At 40.3% G+C, this 18,026-nt stretch overlaps 1 protein-coding gene across 1 annotated transcript in view; it reads right to left on the bottom strand.

Annotated features, from left to right (window-relative positions):
* The window catches only part of Arid2 (AT-rich interaction domain 2), a 145,559-nt gene that overhangs the window by 21,137 nt on the left and 106,396 nt on the right, over positions 1-18,026 (bottom strand). The window contains exon 16 of the mRNA XM_028869302.2: positions 10,893-11,041. Within this exon, the coding sequence (XP_028725135.1) occupies positions 10,893-11,041 (149 nt within the window). The remainder of the gene's footprint in view (positions 1-10,892; positions 11,042-18,026) is intronic.

Genomic DNA, 18,026 nt, shown 5'->3' on the forward strand with positions numbered 1-18,026 from the left:
CACAGCAGGCGGCATACAGGTGCCTAGATCTAGCCCTAGGGGAATAAGATGTTTCTGGCCTTGGCAGACACTTGCACTAACATGCACAGACCCACATACAGCCATATGTACTAATATATTACTAATTCTTTAAATTATAAAATTCAAGGCAGATCTCTGCAAGTTCTAGGCCAATAAGGGGTATGTAGTGAGACCCTGTCTCAACAAAAAAGCAAACAGGCAAACAAACATACAGTTAGAGACATTAAGATATGCTTTAAAAATGTGTATCTCCCATAAAACATCAACAGTAGGTTGAAGACAGTCCACATCAGAGAAAGTACCACAGGAAGAAGGAATATACAATGTAGGTGCTAAGTGATTCTTATCATACAGAAGTTCACAGAATTTAATGTGTAAGTCTGTGAATATGTTCTTTAAAAAAAGAAAAACAAAAACTAGGCAGCACAATTGACCCCTTGTCAACTTGACACACAAACACATCACTATTAAGCCACCCTTCCTTCTGCATTTATCCCTAATATCTCACATTAAAAACATAAATAACTTTAGAAAGCCCATAGTCTTCATAAATTTAATCACATTAAAAATTCAGTCCCATTAACATATCCAATGTCTTTAAAAGTCCAAAATCTCTTTTAAAAGTTCAAAATCTCTCAACCTTGGGTTTCTGTTTTTAAAAAAATCAAGTTAAATACTTTTGTATTTCAAGAGGGAAAAACCTGGGCATAGTAACAATCTGGTCAAAGCAAAACCAACCTCCCAACAGTGTAAATAATGGAATGTCCAATGTCTGTCATCCACTCCTGGTCTTCTGGACTCCTCCAAAGGCTTGGTCATTTCTCCAGCTTTGCCTTCTCTGCAGCACACACAGTTTGTCTTCTAGGCTCAGGCCAACTCCACTCCCCACTGCTGCTGTCCTTGGAGGTCATCCATGGTACTGGCATCTCCAAAATGCTGGGGTCTTCTGCTGCAACTGGGCTGCACTTTCACCAATAGCCTCTCACGGGCTCTCTCCATGGTACCAAGCCTCATCTTCTCTGCATGGCCCCCTCAGTCCTGGGCCTTCAACTGCCACTGAGGCTGCACCTTCACCAATGGCCACTTCTGGTCTCTCACAGTGCCGAGCATGAGCTGCTCTCCATGACCCCCTCATGCCTTCAGAACCAGTACCACCTGGGTGACTCGTACACCACCAAGTTCAGCTGCCAGCATGAGGTACAACCTGGTGCCGCCTCTAGAACACAGCTTCTGTGTGCTGACCCTGAGGAAACACCTCCCAGAAGACCTCACCTCAGTGATGCTGCTTTTTCTTAGTCACTCCTAATTTCTCAGCATCAACTGTCCCAACAAAACAAAGGTTTTCCTTTAGCAGTTCTGGTTTCTTGTTGATCACAGCCAATTCTTCAGCTCCGCTTGACCAGACACCACAGATTCTTCACACAAAGGGCCTGGTAGAGTCTTTACTTTCTTCTCCAGGCCTCCATTGTCCACATTGTTCTCAATATTCTTATCTTCCACTGAGCTCAACACTCAATGGCTTTTCCAGCCCAAAGTTCCAAAGTTCTTTCACAAACCTCCCCAATACAACATGGTCAGGTCTGTCACAGCTGTGCCCCACTATACTGGGACCAGCTCGTCTTAGTTAGGGTTTGAGTGATAAAACACTATGACCAAGGCAACTTGGTGAGGCAAGGGTTCATTTCAACTTACACTTCCAGGTGACAGTCCACCACCGAGGAAGTCAAATCAAGAAACTATCCAGCACAGATACACATATATCTTCTTAAATATAACCAGCTCAGTCCATACACTCTTGCTTGTATGCATGCTTTCAGGGTTGACCATTTTGTATTGGAAAACCAACTGGGGTACTGTTCCCTGAGGAAAACCGTTTCTCCCACTCCCAGCATTCTTCAGTTGTCTGTGGATCTTTGTGTAGGGTGGGGTCTCATGGACTTCTTTCCCTGTCCACTCTGGCATGTCTGTTGGTGTCATCCATGTTTAGTTCACATTTAGGCAGTCAAGGTGAGACTGTATAAGATGGAACTCCTCACATTACAGAGACACAACCTCCCAGCAGACACCCGGTCCTCCGGCTCTTCCCGTCTCTCTGCCCTCTTCTGCAGTGTTCTCTGAGCCTTAGGACCAGGAGCTGTGTGCGTATCCTTAATGGGATGAATGAAGCATCTGAGTGAACCTGAATACAATTCTAGCCTGGATACTCGCTTGGTTTCCCAGAAAGATCTGGCACTGTGCACATCACACTGTTCCTGGGGAGTTCCTCACAGCATGGAGTGCCTTCTATCTAAATCTTGCTCAGTATACACAGGCACCCAGCACATTCACATCCCCACTTTATGCTAAAAAATGGGCTTTCAAACATCATTTTTCAGAATCAAATAGCTAAATATCAGAGCTGGAATTTTAAACTAGGTATTTATGTCGAACACTAAAGGCTGATTTTCTCCCCTAACATACCTTAATATGCAGAAATATATAACTAGGTATAAACTAAGGTAGACTTTTATATTCAGTATCTCTGATACTGTAAATTTTTTCATGCTGGCAAAAATTCTGAAAATCAACTAGGTTTAAGAGATTAGTAATATTTGAAAATTCTCTGTATTCTATGAATAATTTCCCATGAAATAAATATTAGTAGACTACAGGGTAGATTCCCAACCTAGGAAATGATATTTGTAACACTTTAAATATTTGACACTAAAACTATCTTAATCTCAATTAATGTTATGTGAACCTTTTGATATTTGGTAACATCTTTAAGTAATTGGGCTCTTTGGAACTCAATGTTAAAAGAATGGAGCCTTACTCAAAACCAACCAACAAGCCAACTAACCAGCCAATGCACACATTACTACCTGTAGTAGTAATTAGGGATTTTCCAAGGAACTTTTCGTACAGCAGAGGTGGTGAAGCCTTGGGGAGCATATACTTCTCAAAGTAAGGTTACCCATAGCAGCATCACATGAAATCAGTCTTGCCCTTAGGAGGACTCATTAGTTCTCTATATCAGTAAAACATCAGCAAAACTTCCACTCTCACACAGATTCTTGTGTAGGCTTAGAAGCAGCAAGAGTTCATGAGTATCATGATAATGAGTGACGCCAAGCCAGTGCAGCTCACAACTGCAGAGTTCAAATCAAGCTAGTGAGGCTTCATGCAACCTGGTCAGGAAGTGTGACGGAGAAGCTGTGTGTGCAGCAGTCATTGTGAGGGTCCAACAGAACGCCAGGTAGCAAAGCAGCACACGTGAGCGCAGACAGACCAAAGACGCCGTAAAATTAACTTTGCTTTTATTCTCCCACTGCCCTGCAACTCAAGCTGGTGACCAATTTAATCATTAGTTAAGTCAATCCTAGCTGGCAACATCTAGAATTCAACAATCCTTGCTGCAGGCACTGTACTGTGAATTAAAATGCCTACTCTGAATATTTTACTATATAAAGTATTTCCAAATTATTAACTTGGCAATTTTTTAAGTGCATGTTTCTACATAAGCTTCCACCACTGTTAAGCAAATATTTAAATTTCTTCTGTATTTTTAAGCTCATTACATTATTTCAGAAATGCACATAACTAGAGAAAATTATTTTCTAGGAATTCTGAGTATCAAAATCCTAATGAGAATAGAAATGCTAGTTACCTCTAAGTTTTGATCTTTTGCAAAGTAGTAATGAAGTTGGTACCTGTTGGAATGTCAATGACATAGTTCAGCATCACCTCAGCGATTTCTAGGTACTCAGAAAATAGTCATTTTTCTATCATAAAGTCAAAGTTCCTGCTTCATAAGCAAAACAGCTTTAAATTGAAATGTTTAATGAGAATAAATCTGGGAACCTTGGCATTCTTGGTGTTAGCATTAATGATGGAGTTCTCAACATGACCACATTATAAATTATATTTCTCTTAGATGGAAATTACTTTCGAGCTTTGGCAGTGAGTGGCTAGAGAACTAGATGACCACCATACTCTAGAGAACTGACCTTCAGATGTCTTGTATGGACGGCTTCAGAAGCCTTGTCCAAACAAAGTATTAATTAAAACTACTATAACTCTTATGGCTAAATTTTCGTTAAAAACATTTTTTTTTTATATATTTCAGTTATGAGCTAATAGTTTACATTGTGCTTAATAGTAATACACAAACAAGGGCAATGGACGAGGTAATGTGAAGGGACCAAACAGTATCATTTCCAACCCTACAAGAATCAAGTAGAGTGAGGGGATGGGAAGTGGTTATGTGGAAGAGCACTTGCCTAGTGAGAAGGCCCTGGGCTCAAGGGAGACAGAGAGAGAGAAAGGGGGGGGAGAGGGAGGAGAAAGAGATGGGGAGAGAAAGAGCAAGAACGAAAGACAGACAGATACACACATATACACACACAGGGGCAGGGGGCAGAGCAGCCAAATACTGAACACTTTCTATACTTATCAGAAACCTGAAGACACAGGGCAAGTGGTCATCCTAAAAGCCAGGGAGACATGTGACCAGAAAGGACCAGAAATACTGCTGGAGCCAGTGACCTGTGGTGATACTAAACAGTGACTGACAAACCCTTGCACACACACACACACTAAATAAATGTTTAAAAAGAGAACTGCTAAGAAAACAAAGACATTGAAGCCTGGATTCCCACACACATAGTAGACACCACTCAGTTCCTAGTCATCTAAAGTAAGACGCGTGCTAAGAGTCTGTTCCTTCGGTTCTTAGAGCTATTTCGGGCTTTTCACAAAAACTTCAAACTTGTCAAATGATACAAACAAACACACAAGTGGCACACACACACACCGAGCATTCTCCATAAAGTATATACACCTAACACAAAGTATCCAAATTTATCAAGCAAAAAAGGATGGGCACTAGAGAGAAAGCAAACATAGCCAGGCTCCTAGCTGGGCACTTGAACGTCCTTACTAGCAAGTGACATATCAAACAGGCAGAAGATCAGTGAAGAAAAAAACTGAACCAGCCGCAGCATCAATCATTTGGACCTAATTAACATGTAGAGAATACTTCATCAAATGATATTCTTATCAATCTCTCATGAGACATTCACATGTTGTAACACATTTAGTACCATAATATACTCTCTAGCAAATGAAAAAGAATAGGAACACAGAGCATGTACTGTCAGATTACATGGAGTTAACCTGTATGTATATGTCAACATCACAGAATCTGAAGTCACCTGAGAGATGGACTCCCAAGCATGTCTGTGGGGGATTACCTTGACTGCCATTACTTGAGGTGAGATGACCTGCTTGCTCACTGTGGTCAGTACAATTCCCTAGGTTTCAGTCCTGGACCATATAAAACTAGCTGAGCACGGACACATGTTGACCACTCTCTGTGTCTTCTACAGCTGTGGGTGTAATGTGACAATGTGAGCAGCTGCTTACAGCCCAGCTGCTTTGACTTCCCCACCATGACGGACTGTGCCTTGAACCTTGAACCCTGAGAAAGGAAACCCTCTCCCTTCAGTTGTTTCTCTCAGTTTATTTTCTTTTTCTTCCTTCCTTTCTTTTTTCTTTTTCCCTGAGAAAAAGGTTTCTCTATGTAGCTTTGGAGCCTGTCCTGGAACTTGCTCTGTAGTCTAGGCTGGCCTTGAATTCAGATCTGCCTCTGCCTTCCAAGTGCTGGGATTAAAGGGGTGCACCACCACCACCCGGCCTGTCATCATATTTTAGCACAGCAACAGGAAAAGAAATTGAGACAATCTGTAAACAACAAAATAATAGCTGCTAAAAACAAAATATTTGAAGATTAAATGACACTCTTCAATATTCTGAACTAAATGAAAATACAACTTCAAAATTTGAGAAATACAGTAAAACTAAGACAAAATGAACATTTTTATCAATAAGATCTAAAATCAGTAAAATTAAGCATCTATTCCAAGAAACTAGAAAAAGCAAACAGAAGAAAATAATTAAAAAATATCATATCAGAAATAAATGAAATTAAATAAAGGATGTCAATAGGTCTGTTGTGCACCTGTAGTTTGTATTTATTGAAAAGTTCAATAAAGTTAGTAAAACTCTAGCCAGGACCAAGGAAAAAAAAGGAGACATAAGTCACTAATATTAGAAGTGAAGTATAACAAAGAGGGGCGAGTGAGATGGCTCGGGGGTGAACGCCCTTGCTGCCAAGCCTGATGACCTGAGTGCAATGTCCCAAACCCACATGATGGAGAGAACTGACTTTTGTTAAGGTGCCTTCTCACCTTTATACTCCCCTCATGGAATGTGTGTATGTGTGCAGACACACAAATAAATGTAATAAGTTAAAGAGTGCAACCTAAGGTATTATATTTCTATGCTCACAAATGACAAATAGTTATCTTTGAAAAAATTCTGACAAACTCACAGGAGGAAAAACAGGTGATCTGAACAGGCCTATAATTACTAGAGAAATTGAATCAATAACCTGCAAAGCAAAAAGAATCAGGACAAGATAGTAGATTCCACTATCATTTAAGAAAGGAATACTCCCATGGGCTACAACGAACGGCATGACAAGATATGCCCACTGATGAAGGAGTGCCATGGACATCATAGTGATAACCTACCACTTTCTTCTTGAACTGAAGTCCTGCTCCACAAGATGAAACTGGTCCACTGTTGGCTAAGAACCTGTGGCTAGACATGTTAGAGGCTCTAGAGGTGAAACTACTACTACTGGACACAGAAGTAACTGATTTCTAAATGTCTTCTCACTCTACCCACAGATTAGTGCATCTCAACCTTCACCAGAGAAGCTTCTATTTGCAGTAGATGGAGATTAACACAGAGACTCACAACTGGCCAGGGTGCAGAGAGGAAGAGGCTGTGGAATGCTAGTTCTACATGGGACATCTGTATCCCATCTCTTCCTCTCAAGGCACATGGATCACTGCAGAAGGGCAGAAAGACTCTTAAGAGCCAGAGGTGATGGGTGACTCCAAGGGCACAGTGTCCTCCAGACACAACAGGGCAGCTACACATATGCGTTGACACTGACTGTGACAGCATACGGAAGTTCCATGCAGTCTTAAGCAAGACCAAATGTCAGCATGGAAAGGGGAGCTAACTGAGGAGCTGCTGGTACTCGACAGCTGCAGGGAGAGAAAGAGCCCGTTTTCTCTAAGGACGTTGCTTCCAGGAAGCAGGAGAGCTGGTTCAGTGGCTAAGTGCTGGGGGATGGTCTGTATGTCAAATTACTCTGATTGGTCAATAAATAAAACACTGATTGGCCAGTGGCTAGGCAGGAAGTATAGGCGGGACTAACAGAGAGGAGTAAAGAGAGAACAGGAAGACGGAGGGAGACACTGCCAGCCGCCGCCATGACAAGCAGCATGTGAAGACGCTGGTAAGCCACGAGCCACAAGGCAAGGTATAGATTTGTGGAAATGGATTAATTTAAGCTATAAGAACAGATAGCAAGAAACCTGCCACAGGCATACAGTTTGTAAGAAATATAAGTCTCTGTGTTTACTTGGTTGGGTCTGAGCAGCTGTGGGACTGGCGGGTGACAAAGATTTGTCCTGACTGTGGACAAGGCAAGAAAACTCTAGCTACAGCTAAGAGCATTTCCCACTCTTTCAGAGGACTGGAGTTTGATTCCTAGCATCCACACGATGGCTCACAGTTGTCTTTTATCTCCAGTTCCAGAGCATCTGGTGCCCTCTTCTGGCCACTTTGGGCACTAGGCATGCATGTGGTAGACATGTCATACATGCAAGGGAAAAAACTCATACATGTTCAAAACTAAAAAAAGAATGTTCTACCTGGTAAGCTGACCACACTCTGTTGGAATGCCACATGTTCAAGAATATTTGGGCAGTATAAATTGGACTTGGTGGGTAGGGAAAAGAAAGAGGAGCCAAAAGTTGTATGAAGGCAAGGAAGGGTGGATTTGATAAAAACACAATGTATGGGATTTTCAAAGAACTAAAAGAAAGCAAAAGCAAACAATAACAACCCAGGAAGGAATGGTAGCACTGCTCTATACAGAGACTGTAAATGAAAGGATGGCAGTTCTATCAAGCAAATGAAAGAGAAAACAAGCACATGTCGACTCTTGCATCTTGTTGTTGACACATGGTGCTATACTGGGTGACTTAGCAGACTACTGGTCTAAAGAGACAACCCAGGTCAGTACTGCCACACAGATCAAAGGCACACTCAAGCCACTCAATTCTATAAAGGAGGAGAGCACGCAGGTATTTCAACGGGAAATACTAGGCATTTTACAATCATAAATCCATGAACTAAGTAAGTTTAGTTCTAAATCCAGTGGGAAAAGTACTCAAATTTTTGATATTATTAAAAAATTCTGAACTAACCACTTAGTGGACTATGGCTGTGACATATAATTTTTCATTTGGAACAGCACCTGAATCTGAAAAACAAAAGTGCTTCTCTTATTCTGTGCTCTTGGTACCCTAAGCTCTTCACAGTCCACAGGGCATGCTGGGCACTCTGGTGATTTCTGAGACTACATTTGACATTCTGACTATGGCAAATTCCATCGTTTTCTTCAAGTATTTTTGTACTTGTAGTCTTCTACCACATGAACCCTACACTAAGAAAACACTTGATAAGTATTTGTAGACTCAGGTTGAACTTGTTAATGAGAACTGAAAAGATGATAGCCTGAAAAAAAGGACAAGCTTTAAGAAGCATCACTGAATCTGTCTCATTCATAACAAACAGTAGCACGTCACTAAGTTATGTAGCATTGATCATATTCATCAGATGGGAATCGATGTTGCATGTTTAGATAGGCTCATTAACTCCTCCAGAATTTGTTGTTGCTGTCTGTGGTCAACACATTCTAAGAACTTCATCTAAAGCATTTACTTTTAAACTTCTTTTATTCCCCCTAAGGACTGAGACCAAGGCCTAAAATGTTTTACCACTGAGCTAAATCCCCGACCCCACTGGAGATTCTAGAGTCAACAGCTTTAATAGACGACCTATTGGTCAGCTATTCTTTACCACTAGAGCACAGAAAAAGAGCAAAACCTTACAACAAATAGATAGCAAGTACACACTAGTGAACAAGGTGTCAGCTAACTTACAACACAAACTAAAACAATAACAACCCAAGAGGTGCTGGAAGTCTAGCAGAGCCCCTGGAAGTCTAGCAGAACCCCCGGACGTGGCAGAGCCCCGGGACGTGGCAGAGCCCAAGTCCCATCTCTATCACAGCAAAAAGAGACAGATGAAGAAGCATGGTCAGTTTCAGTGACTAAAAGAAATAGCCAGAGAATCCAAAGAGTTTCTCTGGGATTTTACATTTTGATCGAGTAGACACACACAGAAGGAGAAACAATACTTACCCTTACTAACACAACGAATCTGTATTCTTTTTTTTTCTCCCCATTGAAAAGAAAACAAAAAACAAAAAACCCCCTGGTCAGGACGCACTAAACTGATATCATGAACCACTGCTGTTTGGAGGTTGAAGTTTGATAAGCGCAGGCTTTCCGTGCTATTACTAGTCCCCAGGCTATGGGACAGAGAGCTCATGATTATATGAGAACCCTGCATAGGGAATTAACAAGACAATTATCTCTAATAAATCAAGAGCTAATATAAATTCTTTAAGCTATGAAAATGGAATCTCTTCTCTAAGAAATGAAAACTACTTTGCCTATTAAAGAAAGTGCCCCAGGCTTAGAGTTCTCAAGTTGCTCAAGGCAAAGGGTCTTGGCTCAGCTCTGCTGCTGGAAAGAAACATTTCAATTTAGCCAGCATCTTCAAGTTTTCCTTAAGTCTGAGAATGCTTTAACTTTAAAGAAGCTTAGTTCCAGCTCTTGCTCAGCACATGCAAAGCCTAGCTTCACCCCCAGTATGAACAAAGTGAGTTCGTTCCTGGGCTAGAAGATGGCTCAGTGTGCCAAGTGCTTGCTGCACAAACACAAGGAAATATGTAACATCAGCACTCAGAAAGAGTCCACACATGTGGGCCGGAGGGACTCTCTGACCAGCCAGCTTAACCGGTGGGGTGAGTTTCTGGTTCACATACACACACCCCCCACACACACACAAATAACTTCATTTCTATTGCTGTTCATATTAGTTACTAAACTGTGAAATGATATGACTTCTAAGCTTTTCTAGAAATTTTACATCTGTTACTATGTTACCTTAAAAAGCACACAATTAAATTTGGTTTTTCTTTTTGTTGAAATCGATCTTACAATGAAGCACAGGCTGGCCTCAAAACCATGGCAATCCTATTGCCTCAGCCCCGAGTCATGGGATTAAAAGCACTAAAGACTAAACACTTCAATCTATAACGGCTTTTTTTTAAAGATACAGGATTTCATTATGCAGCCTTGGTTGGCCTGGATCTTGCTATGTAGACCAGGTTGGTGTCACACTTAAGAGATCTCTGCTTTCTGAGTGCTGAGATTAAAAGTTGTACCACTGCCGGGCGGTGGTGGCGCACGCCTTTAATCCCAGCACTTGGGAGGCAGAGCCAGGCGGATCTCTGTGAGTTCGAGGCCAGCCTGGGCTACCAAGTGAGTTCCAGGAAAGGCGCAAAGCTACACAGAGAAACCCTGTCTCAAAAAAAAAAAAAAAAAAAGTTGTACCACTAAGACTGGCTTAAAATCAGGCTACTAACTGATTAAAAATCAATACTCAGCCACGTTCCTTACTAGCATTAAACAGTGGAGTTCTTCCGACCACTGATACAGACCTTTCAGCTGAAGCATGCCACTTATCCATGTGTATAACTCACAACATAAAAGACTTTTCACTAAAAGTTACTGGTTCCAGAAAAAGAAATTTTATACACAAAATATGAGAGAAATTTAAATATGAAAGCACTCTAAATCAAAGAACACGTTTGTATAACAAATCAAACAGCCATTTACTTTTTACAAGACTGCCATAGACACATGAAGTTCTGCCCAGGTTTCCTCACTGGATCTGCATGCTGACCGGATGCACTGAGTGGAGAAGGCTGAGAACTGTTAGGCTGGCCCTGCGCTTGTACAGCTGGTGAAGGCGGCATGGGAGTGTTCTGTAGAAAAGCACAAACACAGTTTGTAACACGACACCGGAAAACAACATTTTATAGTCTGTAAGTTCATTAATAGCAATTACACATTTGTGACATAAAATCGACATTTTGTAACTTAAAGTTAATGATTATATTTAAAAATGATTTTTATAAAAAAAAGGTTAAGAAGTATGCTTCTTTGAAAATATGGAACGATCCACAGAGCAAGATTATACATTGTGTTATTTTTTGATATCTGTTGGGGTTTGGCTGCAGAATCCTCATGGATTTCAAGATCTATGAACATTTATATAAATGGCAAAGTCTTGTATATAAATGTGCATGTCATATATATATATATATACACACATATATATATATATAAAGTCATTCCTAGATTACACATAAGAATTAAAACAATGTAAATACATAAATACAAATAGCTGCTACACTGTATTGTACAGGGTATAATAACAAGAAAAGGCACATGTTCAGTAAAGAACAATTGTTTTCTGATATTTTTGATTCAAGTTAATTAAATTCATGGATGTGGAACTGATAGACATAGATGACAGACTACATCACTCAAATTAAGAATTTTAGAAAGAAACAAGTAAATTACAGTTTTAAATGAAAATGAAGCCATCTGATTTACTTCAAGAATATTTATCAGTTGTAAATTATTGCTTTCAATAATTCTTTTCTTTTAGATTTCATCAGTGATATAACATGAATCAAAGCAAACTTCAGATCTGAGTTAGTGAACATAACCATGTAAGGAGAACATCAGAAATACGACGTAGTTTTCAGTGAAGTGGATACTCGGCTGCAGTCTGTAGTGGTGCATTTAGTCCTGGGGATCCAATCCAGGACTTTCACCATGCTAGGCAAGTACACTACCATGACCTATAACCATAACTCTTTGTTATGTTGCTCAAGCTGGCTGGCCTTGAACTTGCCGTGTAGACCAGGATGGCTTGGGACACATTCTTTCTGGCACCACTTCTCAGATGCTGAATCAGATATATGCCACCATGCCTGGCACAGTTACAGCTTTGATGGTAACACTGGCATAAAGTGGACATACAGTCTTCTAAATATTTCTTTTATATCTATATTCTATATCTTGTCTTTAAGAAACACTTACGAATTTTTAGGACATACAACTTGAAATACCAGAAACACTAGCATATCATTTTCAAGACTTGTTTCAAAGTTTGGTAAACAGAATAGATTTGTTCATTTATTGCTAACAGCAGCACAGGATGGCAAATACCAAAAGTGCTGAGTGGCTAAGATGAAAAACCACAACTTGACAGGTGCTTTAATCCCAGCACTCGGGAAGCAGAAGCAGGAGGATCTCTGTGAGTTCTAGACCAGCCTGGCCTACAGAGTGAGATCCAGAAAAGCAACAACAACAACAAAACAACCCCATAATTCTTTTTGCTTTTCTTTTTTTTTTTTTTCCTCGAGACAGGGTTTCTCTGTGTAGTTTTGGTGCTCTGCCTCCCAAGTGCTGGGATTAAAGGCATGCACCACCACCGCCCAGCACAATTCTTTTTCTAAGCCCAAACAAAAACATATGAAGCTATAATGGTATAAAATACAAAGAAAAGAAGAAAATAAAATGTTGAAAACGTCTTAGCAGAAATAAGAATAGGATTTGAGTTCTGGGGCTGGCTGAGGCTGTAGCTCAAATGGCAGAGTGCAATGCTGGGGAGCTAACCCAGGGTCTTCCCCATGCTAGCCAAGTATTCTTAGACCATTGGGATTACATGCCTGTAATCCTAGCATTTGGAAGTAGAGGCATGTGATCAGAAGGTTGAAGGTCATTCACAGCTATGAGTTGTAGAACAGCATGGGATATACAAGAATGTGTCCTTAAAGACAAGGAAAAAAAGCAAACAAACGAAAACAGCAAGGAAACAAACAGAAATGTGTTCTAAGCTCAGAGAGGAAGAAGTCTACTCTGGGAATGCAGCTCTAGGCACTTCTGCAATCGGTTAGCATCTGTAAATTGTAGAGTGAGAAAATCAAAGTATGAGCAACATGAATGCCTTGGTCACCATGGAGAGGGACTTTCTAGCTCCATAAATCAGGACTCAATTGTTCAATTTGCTTTTTAAGGAATTTCACCTATTCTGTGTGTGTGTGAGTGTGGTGTGATGTGGTGGTGGCGGTGGTGTGTGTAAGGCAAGGATAACTTTGGGGAGTCAGTTCTCTTTTACCACCATGAGTTTTGGAGATAGCTTTATGTGCTGACCCATGAACTCTTCTTAACAGCCCTCAACCCCAGGGTGCCCTTTTTCAACAGCTCGGGTGACCTGGGCAACCTAGATACAGTCATTGATCTTGGTGCTTCAAGTACAGCTAATACAATCAGACTGATGAGATGAAACCGTACATGGAGGGCCTAGATTCTCATTCCATGACAAATGTTACTATTGCCACGATAATAGAGAAATCCAAAGGGAAACAGGTTTTGAGTTCAGAGGGTAAGATGAACCTATTCCAGTGTCTCTCAATGGGTTAATACTCCACATGCAGACCAGCCCCCACCATCTGATGGGGAAAAGAATACAAATGGTGTGTGTGAAGTGCCATACACACAGTCAAACTGTTTCCATAAAACAAGAGCACTGAATAGAAAATGATGAATTCAATAACTGAAAAATAAAAGGACCAGTTCTAGCCAAATATAAATCTCAAGAGTGAGAAATCACAACACACTAGAATTTTACTTAAAGAAAGCACCTGTCAAGGTTAGTGAACTTTCCTGATTTGGTCACTACTGCCATTTAAATTGTGAGCCTTACTGACTATCCTGCCCAGTGTGTGTATAAAGGCTTATTGACTTTCACAAATGCCAAAAGACTTTTATCTTTTTGATGATTGTGAAAGTCTTACTGGGTCACAGAAAATAGAATCAAGGCATCATGTGACATTTTAATCCCAAATGTTAACAAAGGATATGGCAAGGATGACTGAAGTTAGTCTAAGCTGTGAATTAAGAATGAATAAAAAACATTATTAACTAAATGCAATGTGTAGACCATTTTAGGATCCTAATTCAAACAAACTTAAACCACCACAACCACCACCACCACCACCACCACCACCACCACCACCACCACCACCACCACACACACACACACACACACACACACAACTTTAAAAGACAACTAGGGGAACCTGGAATATAAACTGGTAGAGGGAATGTAAAGGAACCACTACTTCCGTTAAGTATAATTTGTTATTATAGTTCCGTGTATCCATTTAAGAGAAATAAAAATTGAAACATAGTGAAATGAAATGATATTTGTATTTGTTTTGGAAGGAGTGATAGAGTAGAAGGGAACAGAGGAATCTAAAATAGCAAATGTAACTAACATCTGGAGGGAGCTGGCTCTGTCCTTAGAGAACATACATAGTTTCAAATACTAAGTAAGTTAATGTTGTAAGAATTAGGTCTTGGGGGCTGGGGTTCAATGTCTAGCACCCATATGGAGCCCCTCAACCATTTCTAACTCCAGTTCCAGGACATCCAATGCCCTCTTATGGCATCCACCAGCATCAGGCATGCTCATGACACAGACACACATGCAGGCATAACACTCACACTCATAAAATAAATAACGCTGAAAGGCCTCTTGCACAAGCATGCGAAGCTGGCTTCTTCGTCCTCGGCACAGTCTCTAATGACTGCAGAAGGCTAGCCACAGCCAGCACTCAGACACAGATAAAAAAAGCTTCAGAAAGGATTGTAAGTGGTCAGCTCCAGAGGACTACTATGTTATCAGTCTTTACTGAGAACCAGGGGGCTTTTCAATTATGCTTTTTAAAATCAATGTGGAAAAGGCTAACTTGCACGAGCAAGTAGCGAAATCAACATAATGCAATGGATGTAACAAATTGTAATTTGTTTGGTAATATAAAATTAACAAAAATGTTCATGAATATGACATTTGATTTCTGGAAACAATACTATTCATTTTGTTAAACTATAACCTTGCTTCCCTTTATCATCTGTTCAAGAGTAAATTATAGCTAAACAATCTAGATACCACTGATAATACTTTGATATGACATTCTTAGGTCCCTTCCTAGTATCAGCAGTGAACCCTGTGAGTAAGAAGGCCTGAACTGAAGCCTTTCCGGGCTGTAAGGAGGTGAGTAGGTAGCAGGAACAGGACGGGACAGCTGCTGAAGCACTGCTCTTCAAAGGCGTCAGAGAGAGAGAGCAGAGCTGCAGAGAGCAGAGCACTCACTGGGAAAGTCTTTCTTTCCATCGTGTGAGGATGAGAACTCTACCACAGCCAACTTCCTTTCAGCGGACTAGCCCCCATGTTCCTTAACTACAGGTTAAACATACCAAATGTGACATTCCAAAATACAAGTTCTAAAATGTGAAACTTTCTGAGCACCGGCACAAGTAGAGAATACTCTTCTATGAACCTTTTGTACTACATACAGAGTCACAAAACATATTCACAAACATGTATATATAAGATATATGCTTATATCTAAGATACATAAAAAGGAAACATATTTTCTTTTTTTTTTTTCTTAAAGATTTATTTATTTATTATGTATACATTGTTCTGTCTGTACGTATCCCCACAGGCCAGAAGAGGGCACCAGATCTCATTACAGATGGTTGGGAGCCACCATGTGGTTGCTGGGAATTGAACTCAGGACCTTTGGAAGAACAGCCAGTGCTCTTAACCTCTGAGCCATCTCTCCAGCCCAAGGAAACATATTTTGTGTTTAGATTTGGTTCCCACCCTTGGGATATCTCATGGTCTTAAAATATTTCAAAATTAAAGAAGAGAAAAGATGAACATCTGGTAAAAGTTTGGTCAAAAGCACTTTGGACAGGGGCTTCAGTTTCTACTGAACTTTTTACTCTTATTAAGTATAAATATATGTATATGCCCTTGTAAGAACATGTAGAAATACAATAAAAAGAGAGTTAGGTTTAGGTTTCCTGGTAAAGCCTTTCTCAGTTATTACAATATGCAAATACAATACAAATCTCAACAACAGATAAAAAAAAAATGAAATGGCATCCTTGTGGCTTTTGTTAAAATGACCTCCTATGATAACATAAGTGTACACTCCTAAAGGCTAAAGATTCCCTTTTTAAGAGGCAATTCCTTAAGTTCCTTTTCAAAGGGAGGAACAAATCGAGCATGGTAGATCAGATCTGTAACTGTAACTCAGGAACTTGGGGCAAGAAAGTGGAGAGTTAGCCGCCAGACTGGGCTACACAGTAAGATACTGTCTCAGAAACCAAACCAAACTATACCAAATCAAAACAGGAACGGACCAAAAAGGAAACAAGCAAAGAACACTGCACTATAACACATTAAAAATGTGTCTTTGAGAAGAGGGAACTAAGACCTAATATACATAAAATATGTGATAGGCATAACCTAATCTTGTATATAAACTATTTTATATATAAGAATTTAACAAGTTACCAAAAGCTAGACCTGGGGGCACACACTTTTAATCCCAGCAGGAGGGAGAAGCAGGCAATTAATCTGTGAGTTCAAAGTCAGCCTGGTCTACATAGTTGAGTTCAAGGACAGCCAGAGTTACATAGTGAGACCCTGTCTTAAAAAATAAAAACAAAAAACAAACAAAATAGAAGTTATCAGATCATGGTTTTATTAACAGATACAGAATGTTCAATACATGTTTTCCATGATGCTGAAAAAGACAAACTTTCCTTTCTTTGTCTTTTAGTCATTTTTAATTTGTAAATATGTTAATGTGGGTTTTGTTTGTTTTGCCTCTAACAGACATCAATTCGTGGAAAATGCCGAAGGTAGGCCATCTGGAAATGGTACTCCATGAGCTGCATTTGGAACTTGCAAATATAACGGATTTTAAATGAGCAGCTATAAATAAAGAAATCTGCCTTGAAGCAGGTATAATTTTAAAAATTCTCTACATATTTCCAGTTAAATGTCATTTACAAGTAAAATTTATAGTTTCACATCATTTACTTTCAAATATTCCTCCTCTGTCACCACGGTTTTCTGTAATGAAATGAACACAGCGGACTAACAGGAGAAACAAAGCCAGCAAGCAAACTGTGTTATGACAAAGGCGGCAGGAAGGACTGTCTATTGCACTGCTCCAGCCTTTCGGCCCTGGGCATTCTGAAAGTCTAGTTGTCCCTTTCTAGGGACTGTGTTCCTTCTTGACATCCCAAGATCCTTTGAAACAGCAGGAATGATGTCTCCACTGAAAAAACAGCACATTTCAAAACCCTCTCCCTTGTGTGCTGATGTAGCAGAGGCATGAATGTCATGGGGTAATCAAACACTTTCTGATTACATTTGAGGCTTGCTCCACAGGAGATAATTCAGGTCTTGTACTGTAAATATGGTCAAAAGACCATAGCTATGCTAAATATTAGCTTTGCTAAATATACACTGGAATGTTGAATATATGTAGACATTCAGTAAGTTAAATTTAACTTTTGATTGTATGTAAGAATCTTGTTTCATCTTGATTATATGTCTGATTGGACATGTTCTTAAGATGCCCTCTATTTATACTTATAACCATAGATTAGCGCTCCTCTCAACCCTGGTCAGAGAAGTATTTTTCTGTAACTGGTAGAGGTTAATGCAGAGACTCCTCCTAACTGATCAAAATGCTGACAATAAGTGACGATTGGGTGCTCAGACCTAGAAAGGACACCTGTATGCATCCACTGCCCCTCCTCCAAGTCTCCAGGCTCAGGGACCCTGGAGAAGATGAGGGAGAACAAACAGAAGAGCTGGAGGACAGGGAGGAGCTGGGGAGTGCTGCCCTCTGGACCTGATGTGGCCATTGCCCTCATTACCTCACAGAGCCACAGTCATGAACACAAACCAAGCCAGTCACCATCCTACCAGGGCTTGGGGAATGGCTCTTGAGGCCCTGTCCCTGGTTGAGGAGCGACTGGCAGCTGATGGCTGCTTGGAGGGTCATTTTTCCTCAGGGACAT

The sequence above is a fragment of the Peromyscus leucopus genome, chromosome 20 (genome assembly GCF_004664715.2).
Source record: "Peromyscus leucopus breed LL Stock chromosome 20, UCI_PerLeu_2.1, whole genome shotgun sequence".
Lineage (NCBI taxonomy): Eukaryota > Metazoa > Chordata > Mammalia > Rodentia > Cricetidae > Peromyscus > Peromyscus leucopus.